The sequence below is a fragment of the Astyanax mexicanus genome, chromosome 19, assembly GCF_023375975.1.
Source record: "Astyanax mexicanus isolate ESR-SI-001 chromosome 19, AstMex3_surface, whole genome shotgun sequence".
Taxonomy (NCBI): Eukaryota; Metazoa; Chordata; class Actinopteri; order Characiformes; family Acestrorhamphidae; genus Astyanax; species Astyanax mexicanus.
In genome coordinates, this window is record NC_064426.1 from 20,291,527 (window position 1) to 20,316,178 (window position 24,652).

Genomic DNA, 24,652 nt, shown 5'->3' on the forward strand with positions numbered 1-24,652 from the left:
GCTTCATGCTTTGAAAAAGACTGAGGAGAAAACAGGTATCAGTAGGCTCAACATTTAAACCATATGCTGCTCAAACAATGAAGCAAATAAAATGCATATGCTGTCAACAAACCCACTTCATTTACAAATGCAAACAATTTGCTGCTCTGACTCTTGAAGAGAAGAAAGCATTTGTCAAAACCAACAATATGTGCTTCGCTTGCTTGAGAGTTGGCCATGTTGCAAAGGATTGTCGGAAAAGGGCTACTTGCAATGCTTGTAGAAAGAGCCATCCAACTCCGCTTCATGATGAACTGGCTCAAGAGGAAAAACCTGAAGTAAGCCAACAGAGAGACAGTACTTTTACTGCCTTATGTAATATGAACATAACCAATGCTGACCACACTTCAATGACAGTCCCGGTGTGGCTCTCTAGTGCTGTCAGAAATAGCCCAGAGATCTTGGTGTATGCTCTGTTAGATACACAAAGTAGCAATACATTTGTTACTGAAGATGTGTGCGAAAAACTGGAAGTGCACACTGAACCTGTTAAACTCAAGTTGTCAACCATGACTGACAGGTCAATAGTGAATTGTCTCAGAGCCTGTGGGTTAAAGGTCAGAGGATACAGTTCCGAAGAATGCATTGAACTACCACCAGCTTACACTCGAGAAGCCATCCCGTTGGAGAAGACCAGTATTCCAACTCGTGAAACAGCCAAAGAATGGACACACTTGCTTAGCATAGCTGACGAGATGCCAGATTTGCTAGACTGTCCTGCTGGACTGCTAATAGGCTACGACTGTGTCAGAGCTCTAAAACCGAAAGAAGTCGTATCTGGAGCCGAGCATGAGCCATATGCAGTGAAAACAGATCTCGGGTGGAGCGTAGTTGGTGCCAAAACGCCTACTATTGGTGAAGGAACAAATGCTGGATTCTGCTATCGCATCTCTGTAAAGGAAATTCCACCTATTACACCTGCATGTGCGATTAAGGCTCTAGAGAAAGATTTTCAGGATACAAACCCTACAGAGGGAGCGATCACTCAAGAAGACATTCAGTTCCTACAAATTCTGAATGAGGGAATTCATCACAATGACGATGGTCATCTGGAGGTGCCTTTGCCTTTTAGAGAGCGCCCCCAGCTGCCTAACAACAAACATCTAGCCACAGTCAGGCTTAAACATCTGAGAGGGAAGATGGAAAAAAATCCCAAATATAAGGAAGACTATGTTCAGTTCATGGTCAATGTTTTCAAGGATGGTGATGCAGAGGAAGTACATGCAACACCAAAAGACGGGAACGCCTGGTACATCCCACACCATGGGGTTTACCACCTGCGAAAGCCAGAGAAGATAAGAGTTGTCTTCGACTGTTCTGCCAAATACAAAGGCACTTCGTTGAATGATCACCTTCTCACGGGACCTGATTTAACCAACGCCTTGACTGGAGTGCTGTGTCGGTTCCGACAGTATCCAATTGCAATCAACTGCGATGTCGAGAAAATGTTCCACCGCTTTCATGTTACTCTAGAAGATAGGGATTTCATGAGGTTCCTGTGGTGGGAGAATGGGAACACAACGAGTGAACCTAAGGAATACCGCATGAGGGTGCACATATTTGGAGCGGCATCATCGCCAGGATGCGCAAATAATGGCATGAAATACCTTGCCACCAAATATGAGTACCCCATGGCAGCAAGCTTCATCCAGAGAAATTGTTATGTGGATGATGGATTGGTTAGTCTAGCTACTGTTGAAAAGGCCAAGCAACTTGTCCATGAAGCAAGAGAAGTCTGTCAGAAGGGACAACTGCGACTACACAAGTTTGTTTGCAATAACAGAGATGTCTTGGAGACCATTCCAGAGAGTGAGCTTGCTGTAGAAGTGAAAGATGTAGACTTAAACTACCCAGAGCTACCAGCCCAGAGAGTGCTAGGAGTGAAGTGGAACATAGAAAGGGATGTCTTCTCACTCAATGTGGTCCAACAAGAAAAACCAGACACTGGACGAGGCATCTTATCTACAGTGCCTAGCATATATGATCCGTTAGGATTTCTGGCCCCCTACATTTTGACTGGGAAAAGAGTCTTGCAAGAAATGTGCAAGCGAGGTGTAGGCTGGGATGAGCCTGTCCCGCCAGAATTGAGGCCAAAGTGGAAGACATGGCTCAATGACCTGAACAATCTTCAAACCATTCAAATACCCAGGTGCTTTGTACCCAACAATCTTGGCACGATCCAGAAGATTGAGCTGCATCACTTTTCTGATGCTAGTAATGATGGATATGGGCAGTGCTCGTACATACGGATCGTAGCTGAAGAACAAGTGCATTGCACTAGACTAGAGTAGCACCTATGAAGATTGTCAGTATCCCACGTCTGGAGCTGACCGCGGCCACCATCTCTGCAGTCGTAAGCAAGATTCTTAGAAAAGAGCTGGACCTGAGGATAGATGCTGAGTACTTTTGGACGGATTCACAAGTGGTACTGGGGTACATCAAGAACGATGCCCGGTGCTTTCATGTGTTCGTCGCGAATCGGATCCAGAAAATCAGAGAGTCTACTGACCCCAATCGATGGTTTTACATTGAAACAAGTCAAAACCCTGCAGATCATGCATCTCGAGGACTCAAGGTGGCAGATCTAATGGCATCAGATTGGCTAAGAGGACCCAATTTCTTATGGGAACAGGATATTGTGACTAACCCAGAAACTCCAGAGCTTCTAATAGGTGACCCAGAGGTCAAGGTACTGAAAACTGATGTTGTGAAGGAAGCTGATCTCTTGAAAAGGTTGGAAAGATTTTCAGACTGGGTCACTTGCCTTAACGTCATTGCTCGTATTCAGAGGCTGGCACATAGGGACATATCTGGGCCTGTTACTGTAGAAGAGCGAAAGAAGGCAGCTCTCATAGTGATTAAGGCAGCACAAAGGGAAGCATTCGGAGAAGAGCTGAAACTGCTTAGCCAAGCACAAAAACTCAGGAAAACTCATAAGGTGGCAGGTTAAGAAGGTCATCAGATTCGCTTGAGTTCAAACATCCCGTAATACTCCAGAAAGAAGGCATCGTAACGCACTTGATACTTGACCATTGCCACAAAAGAACACAGCACCAAGGCTGAGGGCAAACACTAAATGAGCTCAGAGCCAACGGATACTGGATCATGGGTGCCAGTAAAGTGGTGGCCAAGCATATCAAAAGTTGTGTGACATGTAGGAGGGTGCAGGGCCGAACTGAAGAACAGCGCATGGCTGACTTGCCTGTTGATCGAATAGAGCCATCTCCTCCTTTCTCATATACAGGCATCGACTGCTTTGGCCCTTTCTACACGAAACAAGGTAGAAAGGAGTACAAGAGATATGGGCTGTTGTTAACATGCCTGAGCTCAAGGGCCATCCATATCGAGATGCTCGAGGATTTGACAACAGATGCATTTCTAAATGCATTAAGATGCTTCATTGCAATAAGAGGCACAGTCAGACAAATCAGATCTGACCAGGGTACGAATTTCATAGGGGCAAAAAATGAGTTGGGAAAGTGCTTAATGGAACTTGACAAGGAAAGGATTGTGACTTATCTGGCAAGAAAGGAATGTGACTTCCTTATGAATGTTCCCGAAGCCAGTCATATGGGAGGCATATGGGAACGTCAGATACGGACGACCAGAAGCGTGATGAGCTCTGTCCTTGCTCAGGCGAAAGGACGACTGGATGACTCCTCCTTAAGAACGTTCTTCTACGAGGCCATGTTTATAGTCAACAGTCGTCCACTGACAACGAACACCCTCGCTGATCCCAAAAGCACTGAACCCTTGACACCCAATCATTTGCTTACTATGAAGCCTTCGGCACCTCTTCCACCTCCTGGAAAATTCGTTCAAGAGGATCTGTATGCAAGGAAACGATGGCGCAAAGTGCAGTATCTCTCAGAACAGTTCTGGAGCAGGTGGCGCCGAGAATACTTAACCAACATCAGCCTTCGTCAGCAGTGGCATACAACCAGACGGATCGTGCAGGTTGGAGATGTAGTCATTGTTAAGGATGAAAACACTCCTAGAAATGAATGGCCACTAGCTAAGGTTGTTGAGGCACAGGAAGATGATGATGGTCTCGTACGAAAGGTGAAAATAGGCCAAATACAAGTAGGCCAAAGTAAGTTAGGACCAAACGGTGAACGCTTAACACAGCCTTCATTTCTTGAGCGTCCAGTCCAGAAATTAGTTGTGTTAGTTGAACATCATTCAAAATAGCTCGGCATTAACATAAATGAAAAGAGCCAGTCACCTAATACAACAGCCATTGATAGGACTATGAGTTTGAAGGTATTGAAAAATTACAAGTTTATTTCTTTCAATATAGTGAAGTAAATATTTGTAATTTTTGGTGGCAGTGTAGTGAATGCAGTAATATAAGCATTTATTTTTTGTGTGAATTTATTTATTTTATTTTATTATTTGATGTACATTTTATATTTGTATATTTCTTCATTATTTATTATGTGTATACTTCAGAAAATTGTTTAAGCAATAACATTGTCTGACCACGTCAGCAGTTCATCAGTTGGTCACATGGTGCACTTGGGTAAAAAAGTTTCGTTTTTAGTCAGTCGGTGAGTGCAAGCAGTCAAAAAGGACAAAGGGCTGTGAAATAGGACAAAATGGACTTCTAGCAATGCCTAACCTTCTGGTTGGAGGTGCACACAGTATAGTCATTTAAGTTAAATATTCTTGTGTTGTATGTGTGTAAATTACGTTTGAGAGCATTAAAATTTTGTGTAGTAATTTTCAGTTTAACAATTCATAGACTGTAACATGGCGCTGTTACTGATGTGTATTTGCCACTGTGTATTCTATTTCAGTGTTCACGGTGGTCTTGGGCGTTGTAAGACAGAACATACCTGTAATAAAACGTTTGAACCATCAGTCGGAGTGCGGCACTTTTATCAACCAGTTAAGAAAAAGTTGGGAGCAGCTATAGTTAGTACATGGTCTAAAAACCGCAGGAATGAAATCAGGCAGCCTGGAAGTCAGTATAGACAATGGGATGGTGTCCAAGAAAGTCCATACTGTCTACATTGCATGGGGGATCAAATTTATGACTCGGACTCAAGCCTTCTATTGATGAAATGCCAAGAAAAAACAGAAGATAACAAACGCATTTGTGGCGGCTTATGGTGCTCTAATTCAGTTCACAAGACATAATGGAATGTTTGCAGCCAGTATGCAGTTTATTTGGATGAAGTTTTTGTGCAAACTCTTGATTTTGCCAGTGCAGTTGCGAAATTGCAGCTTGTGATTAAACCAATCCATTATGCAAACTTTAGATAGATAGATAGATAGATAGATAGATAGATAGATAGATAGATAGATAGATAGATAGATAGATAGATAGATCAGATCTTTGAACAAAGTCAAAGTCAAAGTGGTTTTTATTGTCATTTCAGCTATATACAGAGTACACAGTGAAACGAAACAACGTTCCTCCAAGGACCATGGTGCACATAAACACAATGTAGACAGAACAATAGTGCAACAGTACAAAAGTGCAGACAGACAATACAACACCATACAGACAAAGAATAATAAATAACAAGACAGTGTGCAAATTTTGCAGTGTGCAAAAAGGACCAGGTGAGGTAGTAATTACTCTATTACACAGTGTGCAATAGAGTCCAGTGAGGTAGTAGGGTTTTTAGTGCTTTCCATTTTCTGGGGTAAGTGGGGTAAGAGTGTGTGTGCATGTACAGAAAAACCATCAGTTCAGTCTCTGCAGTTAAGGAGTCTGATGGCTTGGGGGTAGAAGCTGTTGCAGAATCTGGTCGTGCTGGACCGGATGCTGCGGTACCTTCTTCCCGAAGGCAGGAGGGAGAACAGTTCGTGTGAGGGATGAGTGGGGTCATTCACAATGCTGTTTGCTTTGCGGATGCTGCGGGTGGTGTAAATGTCTGTGATGGAGGGGAGAGAGACGCCGATGATCCTCTCAGCTGTCCTCACAATACGCTGGAGGGTCTTGCGGTCAGAGACGGTGCAGGTCCCAAACCAGGCAGTGATGCAGCTGCCCAGGATGCTCTCAATGGTCCCTCTATAGAAGAGTGTGAGGATGGGTGGAGGGAGACGGGCCTTTTTCAGCTTCCGGAGGAAGTAGAGACGCTGCTGGGCTTTCTTGGCTGTAGAGCTGGTGTTCAGGGTCCAGGTGAGGTTATCTGCTAAGTGGACACCAAGGAACTTGGTGCTCTTAACAATCTCCACAGAGGACCCGTCGATGTTAAGTGGAGAGTGGGTGTGTTGTGCTCTCCTGAAGTCAACAACCATTTCCTTTGTCTTGTCCACATTCAGGTGAAGGTTGTTGACTGTACACCAGTCTGTCAGCCGCTGCACCTCCTCTCTGTATGCTGATTCGTCGCCTTTGGTGATGAGACCCAGCATGGTTGTATCATCGGCGAACTTGATAAAGCTGTTAGAACTGTGTTTTGCAGCACAGTCATGAGTCAGCAGGGTGAACAGCAGAGGACTCAGGACACTGCCCCCGTGTTCAGTGTGATGGTGCTGGAGGTGCTGCCCCCGAACCGGACTGACTGGGGTCTCCCCGTCAGAAAGTCCAGGATCCAGTTGCAGAGGGGGGTGTTGAGGCCGAGCGAGCTTAGCTTCCTGGTGAGGTTCTGTGGGATGATGGTGTTGAATGCTGAACTGAAGTCTATAAACAGCATTCTGACATAAGTGTCCTTCTTCTCCAGGTGGGTGAGGGAGAGATGAAGGGTGGTGGTGATGGCATCGTCCGTGGAGAGATTGGGACGATACGCAAACTGCAGGGGGTCCAGTGAAGAGGGCAGTTGTGTCTTGATGTTCCTCATGACTAGCCTCTCGAAGCACTTCATTATGATGGGTGTAAGTGCAACGGGACGGTAGTCATTGAGGCAGGACACTGTGGACTTCTTCGGCACGGGGACGATGGTGGTGGACTTGAGGCACGTTGGGACAGTGGCGCTGCACAGGGAGATGTTGAAGATGTCCGTGAGAACATCTGTCAGCTGGTCTGTGCACTCCCTGAGCACTTTGCCGGGGATGTTGTCTGGTCCTGCAGCTTTTCGTGGGTTGACTCTGCGCAGAGTGTTCCTCACATCCACTGCAGTCAGGCACAACACCCGCTCGTCCGGCTTGGGCATGGTCTTTCTCGCCATCGTGTTGTTTTGTGCCTCAAACCGTGCATAAAAGTTGTTTAGGGCATCAGGGAGGGAGGCATCACGTTCACAGGACGGTGGCATTGTCCTGTAGCTGGTGATTGCCTGGATGCCCTGCTACATGCGCCGCGCGTCACCCGTGTCCTTGAAGTGGCTGTGGATTCTCTGGGCGTGTGCGCGCTTTGCCACTCTGATAGCTCTTGACAGGTCGGCTCTCGCTTTCCTCAGGGCCACCTTGTCACCCACTCTGAAGGCGGAGTCGCGGGTCCTCAGCAGCGCACGTACCTCAGCAGTCATCCAAGGCTTCTGGTTTGGGCGTGTGGTGATGGTCTTGGAGACAGTGACATCATCAATACACTTGCTGATGTAGCCAGTGACTGATGCTGCATACTCCTCCAAATCAACAGAATCACCTTCAGTAGCAGCCTCCCTAAACATGTCCCATGCAGTGCACTCAAAACAGTCCTGAAGGGCAGAGATGGAGCCTGCCGGTCAGGTTTTCACCTGCTTCTGAACTGGTCTGGAGCGTCTGATGAGTGGTGTGTATGTTGGTGTCAGCCAAACACACATGTGATCCGAGAAAGCGAGGTGGGGGCGGGGCTCCACCCGGTACGCGCTGGGGATGTTTGTGTAAACAAGATCCAACGCGCTCGCTCCTCTCGTTGCAAAGTTCACATGTTGGTGGAATTTAGGGAGCACTGACTTGAGATTTGCGTGGTTGAAATCTCCGGCGATAATAAATAGTCCGTCTGGGTGTTTGTTTTGCAGATTGCTGATAGTCCGATAGAGTTCACACAGAGCCTCTTTAGCATTAGCACCAATGCTAGCGCTGGGTGGAATGTAGACAGCAGCTATTAGCACGGCAGAGAACTCCCGTACTAAATAAAAAGGTCTGCACTTGACTATCAGGAACTCCACCAGCGGAGAGCAGTGTTTGGCGACAGTCACAGCGTTGTTACACCATTCCGTGTTGATGTAAACACACACGCCTCCACCGCGGGTCTTCCCGGATAGAGCCGCGCTTCTATCGGCTCTGAACGAGGTTAACCCGGCTAGCTGAATGGCCCTGTCCGGAATGTTGTCGTTAAGCCACGATTCCACAAAAACCAAAACACAGCAGTCTCTGAACTCACGCTGGGTAGTTCGCTGGAGTCGGATGTAGTCCAGTTTATTGTCAAGGAAACAGACGTTTGCAAGAAAGAGCGATGGTATAGCCGGCCGGCTAGGACTAGCCTTTAGCCTCGCGCGGATCCCGGCTCTCTTTCCGCGCTTCCGCTTCCGCTCGCACCGCTTGCGATGGCACTTCCGCTGGGCTCCGGCGTCAGGAAACACCGCGGGCTGGCGGCCTGGGTCTCTTAGCAGGCTAAGCTCAAGTAGCGTCTGCAGAACCTCGTCTGGTAGCGTGTTTTCTGGCTGGTTTCTCCACTGTAGCAGGGTCTGGCAGTGGTAGAACATGTGCACGGGTGTTCCGATGCACATATTTGCAGGAAATAAACGGAAAAAACGACAAATAGTAACACAAAAGCACCATTTAACGGACCCGGAGCGGCCGCTGCGTGTTAACGCGACGCCATCTTGGGTGGGTCATGTCACCCATCTTGGGTGGGTCATGTGAAATACCACGGCCGCCTTTTCAATGCGGCATTTGACATTTACCTCTGCATCGCTGTCATAGGAGATCACGCTACTAAGGTAGGTGAATTTGTTTACTTCTTCCAGCTGCTGCGCTCCAATGTAAATCCCCTGTCATGGGTCCGTGGAGCGGATGTATATAGTCTTTGATTTCTCAGCACTGATCCTCAGGCCAATTTTTCCGGCTTCTTCTCCCAGATCTGTCATTCCTTGCTGTAGCTTTAGCTCGTGTTGTGGAAATTTGGTGGTTTAAAGTGAAATAATAATGCTGAATGCTGAGTCAGGATCGAAGTGAGTAGCAAAGTTTATTGAAGTCAGACCGTGTGCTCACATGGAGAATCTGCTTGCCCTCAGCTGCCCTCTCACGGCCTCTTATCTGCTCTCCCAGCCCCCCACCACAACCAAACTCTGGACCCCTGCTGTGTTAAACCTCCCCCATTCACAGCCCTTAGTATTTGTACAAAACCAGATGTTACGATTTACACAGTTGCAAACACTTTAACATTAAGAATCATTTAATACCACAGCATTCCATTACACTCGTCTTCCTTGAGCAGGGCGATATCATCTGCAAAATTCAGGTCACTAAGGCGGTCGTGGTTGGATGCCAATTGATGCCTTGTTGGCTCATGACATAGTCGAGGGCAACGAGGAAAAGCAGTGGCGACAGGATACATCCTTGCCTGATGCCGGTGGTAATCTTGAAGAGGTTCCTGTGGCCATTTTAATCGCAAGTACAAGTTCTTGAAGATGTTGATGAAAATAGCAGGGACACCATAAAGACATAGAATATGCCAGAGACAATTGTGGTGGATGCTGTCGAAGGCCTTCAAAATTGGTTGACAAAATGGCAAGTTGTTGCCGGAACTCAACAAACTGTTTGATAATGTTTATTAAGGGTGAAAACCTGCTCTATGCATGATCGGCCACTTCAGAACCCAGCTTGCTCCTCTCGCAGACGTTGATTGAGGGCATTCCTCAATCCAGAGGCACAGAGGGGAGGGTGATGCCTCTCTACTTGTTGCACTCAGTTTGAGCTTTGTGATTCTCCTCTCATCGATCAGCTCTCATGATCTTCCTTGGATCCACTGCTCGCTTCTCTTTTCTCTGCATCCTCCAAAGATATTTTGGGCAGACTCTGTGGTAGCATCCCTGAGGACAGTCCAAAGGCCTTCCTTGTCTTCCACTTCTCCTAGGAGGGTGAAACCATTTTGCAGCTCTAAAGTGAGGGATAGAGATCTAGATAGAGATCAGCTCCAACGTCCGCTTTTCGATAGCGTAAAGCTGACCTCCATTTTTGGCTAATGCAGTCAAAGTCAATTTCGTTGAATGTGCGCCCATCCAGTGATTGACATTTCTTCTTGTGGATCTCTCAGTGCTGGAAGTAGGTGTTTCCCAACTACGGTCTCCAATCCCAATCGGCCGCCACCTAGCTGGGCATTTAAGTCTCCAATGAGGATCTTTACATCGTGGATTGGGATGTCGTTAAAGACATCTTGAAGCTGAAAATTATCCTTGGAAGCGTCTTCTGCTCTGTCTGTCGTGCATAAACTTGTACGATGGTTGTCTTGGCGTGCCCAGATACGAAACACACTGTAATGATTCAGTCATTTACAGGGTGCCAACCAATGAGTGCTTTCACTGCGTCTTTGCTCAGTACAAGGCCGCCACCCCATTCGTGTCGATCTTCATGGCATGAGTATAAAATTGTTTTGCTATCGCTGTACATTGACCACTCTCTATCCACCTGACTTTACTGATCTCAAGGATGTCAGGCCGATAGTCACCAAATTCCTTCATAAGTTGCGCCAGATTTCCACTGTAAAAAGTAGTTAGGAGTATTCAAATCAATAAAATGATAAGAGTGCCCATACTTTTGCACCGGCCAAATTTTGGTTTAAGGCATATTGCACATTTTCTGTTAGTACAATAAACCTCATTTTAATCCTGAAATATTACTGTGTCCATCAGTTATTAGATATATCAAACTGAAATGGCTGTTGCAAACACCCAAATATTTAGAACTAAAAATGATTAAGATTAATAGGGGTGCCTAAACTTTTTCATATGACTGTATAAAACAAAAAAATAAATGAGAGGAGGTGTGTCCAATCTTTAAATGGTACTGTATATTTTAGATATTTTTTTTTCTCACATTAAAATATTAGGTCTGATACTGTACCTGCTGCTGCTGTTCTGTATTTTTTTTGGTGAGATCAGGTTAATGTGTGTGTTCTATACTTTCTGTTCTGTCATTTGTACTGTTCTACACAACCCTAAATGCAGGTTCTGCCTCCCCTGTGTGATGTCACACTGCAGGATTGAGTTTTTGGTGCCACACTCTGGGGATCACCAGAAAAGCAACATAAAGATCAAATCACATCTAGATCAAAATTCTCTCATAGCTAAAATCTTCATGCAGATACTTCTAAAAAATATGCTTTAATTGTATTATTTTTTGCAGAAACACATTTAAATGTACAGATGATATTTTTCATTAATTTTCTTTATAGATCACTGGTTGTTCAGATCAGCAATTTCAGTTAAATATATCATGATATATATTGCAGATGAACACAGTCATATTTGATAAGTGAAATAAAGTTTTTAAGATTTACAGAAAGTGTGCAATAATTCTTAAAACAAAATTAATCAGGTGCATAAATTTGGTCACCCTTGTGGTTCTATTGATTTGAATACTTTTAGCACTAATTATTGGAACACAGAATTGTTTGGTAAGCTCATTTAACCTTGACCTACATACACAGGTGAATCCAATTATGAGAAAGGGTTAAAGAGCCAACTGCAAGTTTTTTACCTCTTTGCATCTTCTCTGAAGAGTGGTAACATGAGAGCCTCAAAACAAAACTCTCAAATCTCCTGAAAACAAAGATTGTTTATCATCATGGTTTAGGGGAAGAATACAAAAAGTTTTTTCAGAGATTTCAGCTGTCAGTTTTCACTGTGAGGAACATAGTGAGGAAATGAAAGAACCACAGCCACAGTTCTAGTTAAGACCTGAAGTGGCAGGCCAAGAAAATCTCAGATAATCAGAGAAGAAGCATGATGAGAACATTCATAGACCAGCTCAAAAGACCTACAATATCATGTTGCTGCAGATCACTGTCATCATTCAGCTATTTAGAGCACTTTGCACAAGGAGAGGCTGTATGGGAGAGTTTTTCTGAGCACACGCCACAAACAGAGTCGCTTGAGGTATGCTGAAGCACATTTGGATAAGCCAGCTTCATTTTAGAATAAGGTGCTGTGGACTGATGAAACTAAAATTGAGTTGTTTGGAGGGTTGTATGCATGGAGAAAAAAGAAGACAAACACTTAAAGCTACCCACAGTAAAATTTGGTGGTGGTTCCATCATGCTGTGGGGCTGTGTGTTCAGTGATGAGAATCTTGTTAAAGTTGAGAGTCACATGGATTTCAGTCAATATCAGCAGATTCTTGAGAACAATGTTCAAGAATTGAAGTTGCGCCGGGGCTAGATAATTTAACAAGACAATGACCCTAAACACCCTAACACTGCTCAAAATCTACTAAAGCATTCATGCAGAGGAACAAGTACAACTTTCTGGAATGATCATCTCAGTCCCCAGACCTGAATATTATTGAAAAATCTGTGGTGGGATTTAAAGCGGGCTGTTGATGCTCGAAAAACATCAAATGTGACTAAACTGGAGATGTTTTTAAAAGAAGAATGGTCCAAAATACCATCTACCAGAAGCCAGACTCTCATTGAAAGCTATAGGAAAAGTTTAGCGGCTGTTATTTCTGCAAAAAGAGGATCTACTAAATATTGATGTAATTTTTCTGTTGGGGTGTCCAAATTCATGCACCTGCCTAAATTTGTTTAAAAAATTATTTCACACTTTCTGTAAATCCTATAAACTTAATTGAAATTTGCATTACAATGTTATTATTTTATTTCTTACATAATGCCCCCGGCTGGACGAATATAACATTATGGAAACATTAATATTTACAGTACCAAAATGTTAAACAAAAAAAATCTAAGAACATCTGGAAAACTGAACAGATTGAACGTTCTAAGGACGTTAATTGAAACATTCAGAAAATGTTTTACTAGTCAGTAATAGTTGGCTGGGAACATTTTTTCAATATGGAACAGTTGGACAATTTTGAAATTGAAAATGCAGCAGTGATTACTCCCACTAATGAGTTTGCGGGAAGAAAGAAACATAATGAGAGTTGTTGTGGTCTTCCAGATCTCATCTTGTCTTCCACAGTTCCTCTGAACAGCTCATTTCTTAATAAGTCTGCACAGTGGAAACCACAAGCCCAACACACCTCAAAAATCTGAATCTTTGAAAGGCCTAAGGTGCCTGACCTTTTCAAAAGTGTTAAAGTGAAGCATTTAGGGGCTCTTTTCTGGGGTGCTGTTAACTTGTGGTTTCTGTGACTGGTAACTCTGATGAACTTATCCTGTGCAACAGTGCTAACTCTTCGACTTTGTTTCCTGGGGCGGTCCTGATGAGAGCCAGTTTCATCCTAATGTTTTTGACATCTTTGCAACTGCACTTGAGGATATTATAAAAGTTCTTAACATTTTTCAGATTGACTGACCTTCATGTCTTCAAGTACTTTTTTATTTCTTTACATATAAATAATTATACTCAAATAGGGCTATTCACCGTATACCAACTCTACCTCTTCACAACACAACTGATGCTCTCAAACACATGAGGACAAGAGAGGACAATCAATTCAAGTAATTAACTCTTGACAAGTTCAGCACAGCTGTTAACTGCAAGCCATTCCATGTGAGTCTACCTCATAAAACTGACTGAGAAATTTACTATTAACCAAAAATGCAGACATTTTAAACATAATGAAAAAACACTGAATTTAAGGCAGGTGTGTGTGTGTGTGTGTGTAAATTCAAAAAGTAGGGATTCAGCGTTTTCTTTGAAATGCATGAGTAACATTTATTGATATTTTGATGTGAAAGCCATTTTGAATGTTACATTTATGAATAATATGTGAAATAAATCTAGTAAAGATATCTACTTCCAAACTTCAATACAAACATTGGTGTCGTCTAAAGTGCAAATGTCTCAGTAAGCAACTATTTAAAACTAGCCCAGTAGCCCAAGTCAAACAGGTGATCTGATGTGTTGGTCCATTTAATCTTAGTGTATACAAAAGAACCCAAAAAAACTAAACAACAGTATTCTCAGATATTTAGTTGTTTTGTTTGTGTTCTTTCTTCAGTCATTCAGAGTGATCTGATCAATAGTTTGTACTTTTAATAACTGCACAAGACATCACCTGTCCTGCTCTTCAATTAATTTATTCAAGTTAATCAGATGATGTGGAACATAGAACAGATCACACATCATGGATGTTCAACGTCTAGAAGTCTGAAGGTCTGGAATCGTAAAGAAACACTCAGAATCGCTTGTTTTGTTTGTAAGATATGAACCCCATCCACTGTCCTGCTCTTCTGATTCAGTATCACTTCTGACCCACAGATGGTGGTACTGAGTCAGAACAGCATCTTTGACCCTCTAGCACATCTCAGGTCGCATCTTGGCTGCTCGGCATCGGAGGACTTTGAGGAAACTGTCGATCTTGTGGGAGTCTCTGCGGAAGCAGGACAGGAGGAAGTGGAAGTTGGCCAGGCGGGAGATTTTGTCCTGACCCAGGTTGTTATTGTAGAAAGGGAGAGAGGAGAGGGCCTCAGAGGAGGGGCCCATCTGTGGAGAAATTAAAGATGGAGAAATGGGAAAAGCAGTCAATAAAGGTGCCAAAATTTACACAGATCAAGCATAACATTACTCCTTATTTCTACACCCATTATCCAATTTTTTTTTTTAGCTCTACTGAGCATATAGGACCACTATGTAGTTCTATAGACTGAAGTTCTGAATCGGTTTCATGGAATACTTTATCATCCTCCTTTTATTTTGTTCAGGACCCCAGAGAACCCCAACAGTGCGGCTATTATTTGGGTGGAGGGTCATCAATGCATTTTTTAAACTGCTCCTGCAGGTCAGTATGTGAGGAAATAGTAAGCAGAGAGAGAGCAAGACCAATTGTACGATCTCTACACTGTAAAAAATAAACAATTCTTGAGCCTAGTAAACTTTGCTCATTCAAATTAGAAGATTTTTGATAATTAAAACAACAAGTACAGACCAATATTGTGTGTTTTTTTTTTGTCTAAAAAATTCTAAACAAAATAAACATTGCATATAGATTTTGATAAAGTTAATGAGCCTTGAGCCCAATAATCTTTGCTCATTATAAAGAGAATATTTTACCTAAAACTATACTTTTTACAATTTGCTTATTTAAACTAATAAATACATCCCAATAGTGTGTGTTTATTATGTTTAGAATTTTACAGAAATTAAATTAAAAATAAAAAATGTAAAAACGTAAAAAAAAAAAAACTTAAAAAAACAAAATTACAAAATATTTAAAAAGTCTTAAAATATTCAAAAAAGTTTTTTAAGACTGTTCTGGAAGATACATGCAAGTCTTAAATAAGGATTACAAGATACGAGCATGTGTGTAGTGTGAGTTGGTTTTATAGAGACAGCACTGCAGTGAATTATATTTAAAAAAAAACTGTTTACAGACGTTTCTTGAAAGTAGGCAAGTATTAAAATGGCAATACAATAAATACCTCATTAAACTGGTAGCTAGCTGGCTAGCTATGCTGCAGATATAGTTAGATAGCCAGCTAGGAAATATACAAAACATGTTGCTGAATTCATCAGGCAACTAGCTAACTAGCTGATACTGTAGGTTTTCACAAGGTAAAATTAATCATTTGTCCAAGCTGACAAACCCAGCAGCTGGCTGTTAGCTATCTGGAGCACAAATGCTAATTGTTCTGCCTATTGGAAGACTTGCCGGGCCACTATAGCTTACCAAGCCCAGTCACCGGAGTCAATAATGCTGCTAACCAGATGCTAGCTAGCACACCACTAATGCTGCTTTGTGCACACTTCACCTGATAGAATCGCTGCAAGTATTATTTACATGCGTTTTAGGTTCTTTTAAAAATGATAAATGAAGTTGATTTGAAATGAGCTAAGACTATAGGATTCAGTCTAGTCAGTAGTAGTCATTTGTATCAGTAATTTTAATTTTTCCTCTTAATCATCTAACAATAGAAAGTTTTCTAAGTAAAGACATTTAGTGAAATTCAGACTAATAAAAATGTTTTGTGTTTTAATTAGTTTTTTTTTTATTTGTAGTACAAATAACCCAAAATGGTTTGGTAGGTTGTACTTAAAAATAAGTTTGCAAAAATGTTGCCTTATATTTTTAGGTAAAACTAGCACATATTTGTGCGACTCCAGCTGCTAATGGCAGGGAGCATGACCCAGAACTCAAACCTTTAGGTCATCTTTAGGTCATGTTGGCATTGCCTTAGTCTACTGGACCACCTGAAGTGGAAATGGAATAGACAGTTTTTGGTTCTCCTGGATTTGTTTTGCTTCTGCTGTGTTCTACAGTATTTGCAACTTCCATGTTCTGTATTCTCATTATTTAATCATGGCAAAGGACAAGTGTTTTTTCCATTATGACAGGAATATATTTATCATGGTACATGGCAATTATGTTGGCAGACAACAAATGTTGTCACAAAGTAGCTTTACATACATACGGGTCCAAGCCTCTTGTGAGTAATAACCACAATGATAGTGGCAAGGAGAACCTCCCAATACAAACATCACTGCACAGTGCCTCCAGAAATACAGAATTTACAGACAGAAATAAAGAAGAACGTAGAGTATACCTTAAAGGCCAGGCGCTCTAGGCCGGCTCCCAGGCTGTTGGTATGGTCCTGCAGCTCTTTGGTCTTGCTGTTAATGTTGCTGCGCTCAGGGTGGGGCAGGGTGGTGGACTCGGTGGAGAGGAGAGCCAGAGGGTCCGACCAGGCCAGCAGCAGAGAGCGAGCCAGAGACAGCAGCTCATTCTCCTACACAAAACAGAGGCACAACAATCAGAACTGAAATATAATCAGTGCTTCTGGTCCATGGCTATCAAGAAGGCTTAAGTAATAATGATGTATTTAGTTATCTTCATAAATGTAGTAATTCATCACAATGAGAGCACTTATAATACTGAGAAACATATGTTTAGATTAACAATAAAAAAACATCAGGCAAAGTATTGCCTACAGTATAAGCATAATCTCAATATTGTGTCCTGAGGTCCTTATAGCTTCCAAAGAATTATTTAAGATGTTAAATTATTTTGGTTATGTCATATTTAAAAGACTTCAGACTACATATATTTCCAAGCTTTTACATTCACTTTTTATATCCTGTCATACATGTGTCCACCCTGTCATGGCAAACTGCACAACAGGGAGGACAATGACAAAGTGGACAATTTCAGTGAAAATTTGCATTTAATAAAAAAAAAAACATTTTGATAAAGATTTTTATTTTATTTTTAATTGTTCATAATTATCTTGTTTTTAAGACACATTATTTTTTTCCGAGTTTAATGTTTTTTAAATTACCATTATATTTTACCATGATAGGGTGGGCCTTAAAATAAATGAATGTTGTGACGTCACTGAGGTTACTTTCTAAAATGGGCGGGGTTATCACAAGATGATGGCAACAGTGAATTATTGGATATTAAAATTGCTAAATTAATAACTGAAATGACTAAAGCGTAAAAAAAAATCTTCAGAACTTTCAGAAAATCTATAATTAAAAATACTGGACATGCGGACATGGCAAAATCTCACCCCCACATTAAATTGTATAACATGTACAAAAGTTCTTTAAAGTAAAAAATATATTTTTTAAGAATGTCTTTATTCAGAGTAATTCTTAAATAATGTATTGTTCCACAGTGTTTGTATGGAATTTAAACATCTATACTGCAACACAAAAGGTATATTATTTTGGTATTAACCTCAATAATGAGTGTTGTTGCTCTGCCTGCATTAACATTATAGACCACAAGAGGGAGGCAAATATAAAACCAGTAAGGGAAAGAAGAGGAGATGAGAGGAGGGAAGAAGGTGAAATGCAATCACACAAATGACCAGTTCTTAAGGAGGATCCCATTACTTTAATTAACTCCATGTTAATTTATTTAGTCCTACACCCTCCAAACCAAGACCAGGGTATTGATCAAATCCTGCCATCGTAAAGGTGCCATTTAGTCAATACTTCCAAGTGTGTTTACAGAAATTTAGTAATGAGGAAGCTTCCGGAACAAATATATACAAATAATTAATATGTCAATGTCTTATTTTTGTTGTAACCCAGAGATGCCAATTCTTTTAACTTACAGAGCCATGTTACATCTGTTCTGTTATATCTTGTATATATTTCTGATTTTTAGACATTTTAGCTACATTCAGACTGCCAGAAAAAAATCTGTTTTTTTTTTTTTTTTTTTTTTTTTTTTTTTGGAGTATCGAGATTGTGTCCAGATTGATTAGTTATAGTCTGGACACCCAGAAACTGAAATTAGATTTTTGCTAATTAGATCCAAACCAAATCCAAATGTAATTTTAGTCTGATTTATATTACAGTGTACTATCGCATCTCTAAAAAATTAGAATATCATTGAAAAGTTATTTTATTGAAGTAATTCAGTTTCAATTGTGAAACTCATATATTATATATAGATGTATTACACACAGAGTGATCTATTTTAAGTGATTATTTATTTTTTTGTTGATGATTAGCAGTGAGCCAAGGTCAGTGATGGTTTGAAGAGCCATGTCATCTGCTGGTGTTGGACCACTGTGTTCTATCAATTCAAAAAACAGTGTAGTGTTTTTTCGGAAAATCTTACAGCACTTCATGCTTCTCTCTGCTGACAACTTTTATGGAGATGCAGATTTCATTTTCCAGCAGGACTTGGCACACTACTGCAAAAGTACCAAGTTATTTGGTAGCCTGTAATTGGTAATAACTAATCTGAATAATCTAGAAAAGTGTTTCCAGGCTTATGGTTATGTAGGTCTGACCCAGGACCACCACAGTCTGGACTGTGGATTTTAGTATCTTTCACCTGTGCTAGTTAGATTCGGACAAATTTGAAAAGTCTGAACATCTGGACCAGAACATTTAGCTGATTTTAAGAACCCTTGAAAAAAGAAAAAAAAAAGCTAAAAAAAGCTTTTAGAGTCTTTGGCCCGTTTTTCTGCACTAGAAATGCGCACTCTCTCCGCTTTTAGACTCTTTGGCCCGTTTCTGACACCTAGCATTCAAACTTTGAATCTCACATTATAAAAACCTACTTAACAGCGGGCCAACTTTTATTCTATTTCTAAAATACCTCGCAGGCCGCTCCAAAAAAGGAAACGGGCCGCAGTTTGGACACCCCTGCCCTAGAACCTAAAAAGTACTACAGAGAGAGAGCAAAAGCAGATCTTACCGGCACTCTGAGGGCCTGATCTTTGTCGTTGGGGATCTGGAGAGAAGAAGTGTGGCACATGGATGGTCTCATCATCTTTCCTCCTATAGGTGGGAAGTGAGAGTCCTGCAGGGGAAAAAGTATGGAAGAAGCAATGAGAAAATTAGCTGAACAGAAGAATCTTCTTCACCCAGACCCACACATATAGTACCATTCCATGCATCCCACACTGCCGCACTTCCACCTGCCTATCCTTCCACACAAACACCATGCTCTTTTTGCAGAGAGCTATTTTATGAGTAAGACCATGTGCAGCAACATGTGCTGGGTGATCTACTGACCAGGTCGTTGGTGAGGGAGGTGCTGAGTGAGTGGAGCTTGTCAGAGAGTTGGGAGGCTCTCTCCAGCAGGTCGTTCATGTCCACTCCATCAGTGGAGACAAAGGCACACATCAGGACGGTCACTGAGGCAGTAAAACAGAGGGACACACTGGTTAAACACTAAACAGATGTAGAGGAGTTAATGGAAAGAAGAGAGCTGAAAGATGAAGCATTTAAGCTGATTCTAGGCAAAGAAGAATGGGAATAAAATACAGGTTCGAAGGTGTGAAGAAAGGAAACAAGGGGTATATGAGATTAGATTTTATGTTTTTACAGTTCTAGAAAAAAATAAGAGACCACATTAGTTTCTGAATCAGTTTCTGATTTTGCTATTTATATGGCTATGTTTGAGTAAAATTACACATTCAACATTTCTCCCAAATTCCAAATAAAATATTGTCATTTAGATCATTTATTTGCAGATTATGAATTATATTATTCACAAAGTTTTAAGAGTTCAGAAATCAATATTTGATGGAATAATCCTGGTTTTTAAATCACAGTTTTCATGCATCTTGGCATGTTTTCCTCCACCAGTCTTGCACACTGCTTTTGAATAATTTTATGCCACTCCTGGGGCACAAATTCAAGCAGTTCAGCTTGGTTTGATGGCTTGTGATCATCCGTCTCCCTCTTGATTATATTCTAGAGGTTTTCAATTTGGTAAAATTAAAGAAACTCATAATTTTTAGGTCGTCTCTTATTTTTTTCCAAAGCTGTATATACAGTTTTCCTCAAATTTGATATTAGACTGCACTATACAGCGTATTGTATGAATGAAAATATTGAAACAGCTGCCCATTCAGTGTTTCTTCCAAAATCTAGGATATTAATAACTAGTTTCTACTGTCTAGGAAAGGCTTTCTTCTTGAACCAATTGAGCAGCATTGCTGTCAGGATTTAATTGCATTCAGTAACAAATGCGTTAGTAAGGTCAGGATGAGGTCAGGATGATCAACACCCCACCTCATCATCCCCAAATGTTAAGGAACTCATCCCAAAGTACTGGATGGAGCCCCATCTTTCCAGATATCACTGTTTCTTCAACATGTCTTTATACTTTTCTTGCCTGATTCAGGTTCATGCTTATCTGCTATTCAGAGAGTCCTGTTCCATTGGCAGCGCCGGCCCAAGGCATATTCAAATTATGCCGCCCCTTAGGGCCCCCAAGAGCACCAAGATATCATGACAAAAAATATATATTAAAAAAATTGACATTGGCTAATAATAAGGAAAAGTATTACATACGTGAAATGTGATTTTTGTAGTGGCCACACCAATACTAGTTTAATGGATTCCTGGTGCTGAGGTGGTGAATTGTATGGGGGCCCCAAATAAAATTCTGCTTATGGCCCCATAAAGGCTTGGGCTGGCCCTGTCCATTGAATAAAGTTCTCTAGAGGAACTAAACAAACTGTGTGTGTGTGCATTTGCACATCTGTGTTAGCAAAGGATGCTACTTAACGTGCCCAGCCAACAATTTTTGTTTAGTAGAATGTTTTTTTAAATTACAATGAATTTTCTTAGAATGATAAATCTGTCAAGTTTTCTGGATGTACTTAGAATGTTTTAATTTAACATTTTTGAACGTCATAGTAATGTTGCTGCAACAGCTCTTTTAGTTAGTTTTTGAAATGTTAGAATTCGACTAGCTGAAAACATTGCGTGAGAAACGTTATAATAACATTGGTATGCAAATCTTAATTAAATCACACGTTTTTAGAACATTCCTGGAACATTATTTCGGTAACATTACAGCCTAACCTTCTTGGAAACTTTTTAAACCGTTGTAAACATTCTCCTCTGTTAGCTGGGAGGCTTAATGCTGCATTTATTGGAAGGGGTGTCCACAAACATCCCTAATGCTTGGTTTATGAGACATGACTGATGTCAGCGAACATCTTTCTGCAGTTCACACTACACGACTCTAAATTATTGCCAATTTGCCTCCAAGCATTTGCTTGCAATCTACAAAGAACTGTTGCCGAATAGAAAACCTGGCTAAAACCATGAAGTCTGAACTAGGCATAAGGGAAACAGTGAAAGACTTACCTGCCAGGTGCAGTCTGGTGCTTTGAGAGCGTCGAGCCATTATTTTCCTTCTTTCTTCTTCACTCCTTCTATTCGTTTTTTTCTTCTGTTTTTTGCTCTCCCCTTCTTGGTCATATCCTCTTGCTGGTCCCCATTATATACTCTCCTTGTCCTTTTTCATTTGGGTATGCACTAGGCCCTTCACTCTGAGAGCATTGTCTCTAAACTAGTTCTGTCCAGAACTGCCCAAATGAGAAACATTGTCTTGGGGTCTGGACTGATGAATAGCCACAGGCTGTTTGACCAGAAGCAGGGTGGAAGTGTGTGGCTGGGTAAAAAACCCAGCATTACCCCGTTAAATTGGGTAATGGATGAATATCTAAGAGGCTAAGGTTAATTAAGAGCAGCAGGATCTTGAAAGCTAAGCTTATAGTGTGCGTAACCCAGTTCAAATGAATAAATTATGCAGGAACTGGGTGCTCTTGAGAGAATGAGTGCCTGTGTTTTTGTGTGTGTGTGTTGTGTATCCTGAAGTTGGTCAACCGAGTTGGTCAAACCCAGGAAACACCCATGTCACAGTGTTTTCAACTAACATGCCCATGTAACTCATAATCTCTAGCCATTTGTCACATGCTGCGAACGTTGTGGCCCGATTGGCCGCTGCTCTTGTTTCTGTTTTGTGTTGTATCATGTATGTGTTTATAGGTGCGTATTTGTTTGTTTACATATTCCTTTGTAGAGGTGTGTTGTGGGTTGCAGCGGTGCCTTAAGCATATGGGTACTAGTCCCACTCAGTGGTGGCCTGACCAACCAATCAGCATCAGGCCTGTTACAATGCAAGCCCACCGCTGGCCAATCCCCACAGGTCAATTCTTGTAGAAGAAGTCTATTGTTGCAGGTCAGCTGGTCACTTAAAGCTTCAAAACAACAAACAAAGCGGTTGAGAGGTTGAGAGTGGGCAGGTAGGTAGTCCGCCCCCATGATCTCCAGTGTTGACGCAGCTGTGCTGATGTGAATGGCTGAAGCAGTGGTGTTTAAATAAACACTCCTACTGTTACCTTGTTGATTTGTTCATTTAACACCATTCTGAGGCATTCTGAGTGTAAATGCTGTGTGCAAATGCTTAAGTACCCTACAGAGAATATAAAAAAACACACTTCCAATGCAAATAATGCACAGTTTATTGCAAATTTATCTTAATTGGACATGTACAAGTGTAACGACACATTATGTACATCATTTGTCCTCTTTGTGGGAAGCCCTTGTGTGAAATGCATGTGAAATCATGGCTACACCGGAGACAGTTGTCTGTTTCACCCACCCTCCACAGAGGCCAAGCTCATTTGGGTTGCCAGGCCGAGGACACTGAACCTACACCAACAAATGCAAGACAAGTTCTTCAATAACTTCTACCATGGCAAGCAACGTTATAAACCATGTGGAATTTATATAACTTTGTCCATATTAGCTATTTTTATGCACTGCTAGCTGCATTAGCCTAAGCCAATTTTGTTATACAGAAAAAAAAAACTAAAAAAAAATTAACTCCCTCGTAGCTAAACTGAGTCAACACAGAGTTTCTGGCGTAAATGTTCGGCATACTTGTCACCTCTGAGGTAGTAATGAGATATGACCTGTCTACTCCTTCACTGTCACTGATTGTAGCTCACGTTATCATGTGGTTGTGATAAATGACCTGGCTAAAAAAGCTTAATGTCTGTCTTGTTATCTTTCTGAGCTGGAAGTCTTCCGCATAGATTTTGGGACAAATGGGGAGGCTTTTTAGGCTGTGTAGCAGCTAAGATTTGGGCTGAACCGGCCCACTTGCAGGCTTCCATGGCTGCAGCACCGCTGTTGTGTTTTTAAATCTGGCAACCTCAGGAGGAGGGGGATTAGTGTTGGAGAATGAGGAGAAGGTGGAATCAAAAGGCAAACAATGCACAGATTTCTGTGACGTACTGCAAGGTTCTAGTAGTAAAATACTGGCTCAAGCTTTGCTGATAACAGATGACAGTGCTTGAACTTTGCATGTTTCCTTAATATCTGATGACACACCCTGATAATTTTATCATTTACTACTGAAAAGTATCATCTTTACTGGTCTTTTAAAGTTGCACCCATTACAGACACTGATGTAAAAATGCCCCCCAAAAAAAACCAGAATGTATTCCTCCTATACAGATTTTTTGTAAAATCACATGACACATTTCAATCACAGTCTGCCCACAGTCTGACCTCAAACTATAACTTTGAAACTAAACGGCAGCCTCCATTTTCTCTGGCCTGCAGGGACAAGCATTCCTGTTATCCCCCCTCAGAAAAGATCACTTACTCTCTCTACAACACACACACACACACTTAGTTTCCACTGACTCAGATATTGTTTTAACTGTGCAGGGAGCTTTAACATCTACCTTGTTTGGTCTTGACTTTCTGAAAAGTGTGAAAGGTGCCGTGAACTACGGCCCAAACCAATAGGCAAAAATTATGTCTGACCAAGAGAAATGGTCTCAGTCAGATCTACTGAACCACATTTCGTTTGTTTTGATGTGACAAACCACTTTTGGAACCATTAAAGAAAGATGAGGCAGGATATAATCAGTCATCAAGCAATAGAAAAAGAATAAATGAAATGACGTTATGAAAACACTTTCATAAACAGAAATAAGAGAGAATGAAGAAAATAAGGATTATCTGCACGATGACGAGCATGTGCTTAAAGGGAGTTGGATTTAGGTAGGGAGACATAATTAGGCAAAAAACCTGGAAAGGCAGCTTTTCAAATTAACAACACATCAATGAATGCTGAACTCACTCACACTATGAAGGAAAATATAAGGAATCATGTTGTAAACTTAATTTTAAATCTTTTCATTGTTTATTTTGCTTTGACATTGAACATTGGGGAGCAGAATAATTATGGTGCAGTAAGTTCCATTGCTTAGTTTTACATAATATAAAACACACATACACTTCACAAAGTAAAAAAGTTAATTGAATTTTGTTTTAGACAAACCAAAATACTCTGTAAAGCATGTAGGTGGCTCGTATCTGGGGTGCTGTTAACTTGC

The 24,652-nt window shown here is 41.3% G+C and overlaps 1 protein-coding gene across 1 annotated transcript; it reads right to left on the minus strand.

The window, feature by feature from the left end:
* Window positions 1–13,722: 13,722 nt before the first annotated feature.
* On the minus strand, window positions 13,723–22,074 carry prl (prolactin). Its single transcript, XM_007251073.4, has 5 exons — window positions 21,603–22,074; window positions 19,512–19,633; window positions 19,192–19,296; window positions 16,577–16,759; window positions 13,723–14,519 (listed from the first exon to the last, which is right to left on the minus strand). The coding sequence occupies exons 1-5, from the start codon at window positions 21,640–21,642 to the stop codon at window positions 14,331–14,333; spliced, it is 639 nt and encodes a 212-aa protein (XP_007251135.2). The 5' UTR covers window positions 21,643–22,074; the 3' UTR covers window positions 13,723–14,330.
* Between the last annotated feature and the right edge of the window lie 2,578 nt (window positions 22,075–24,652).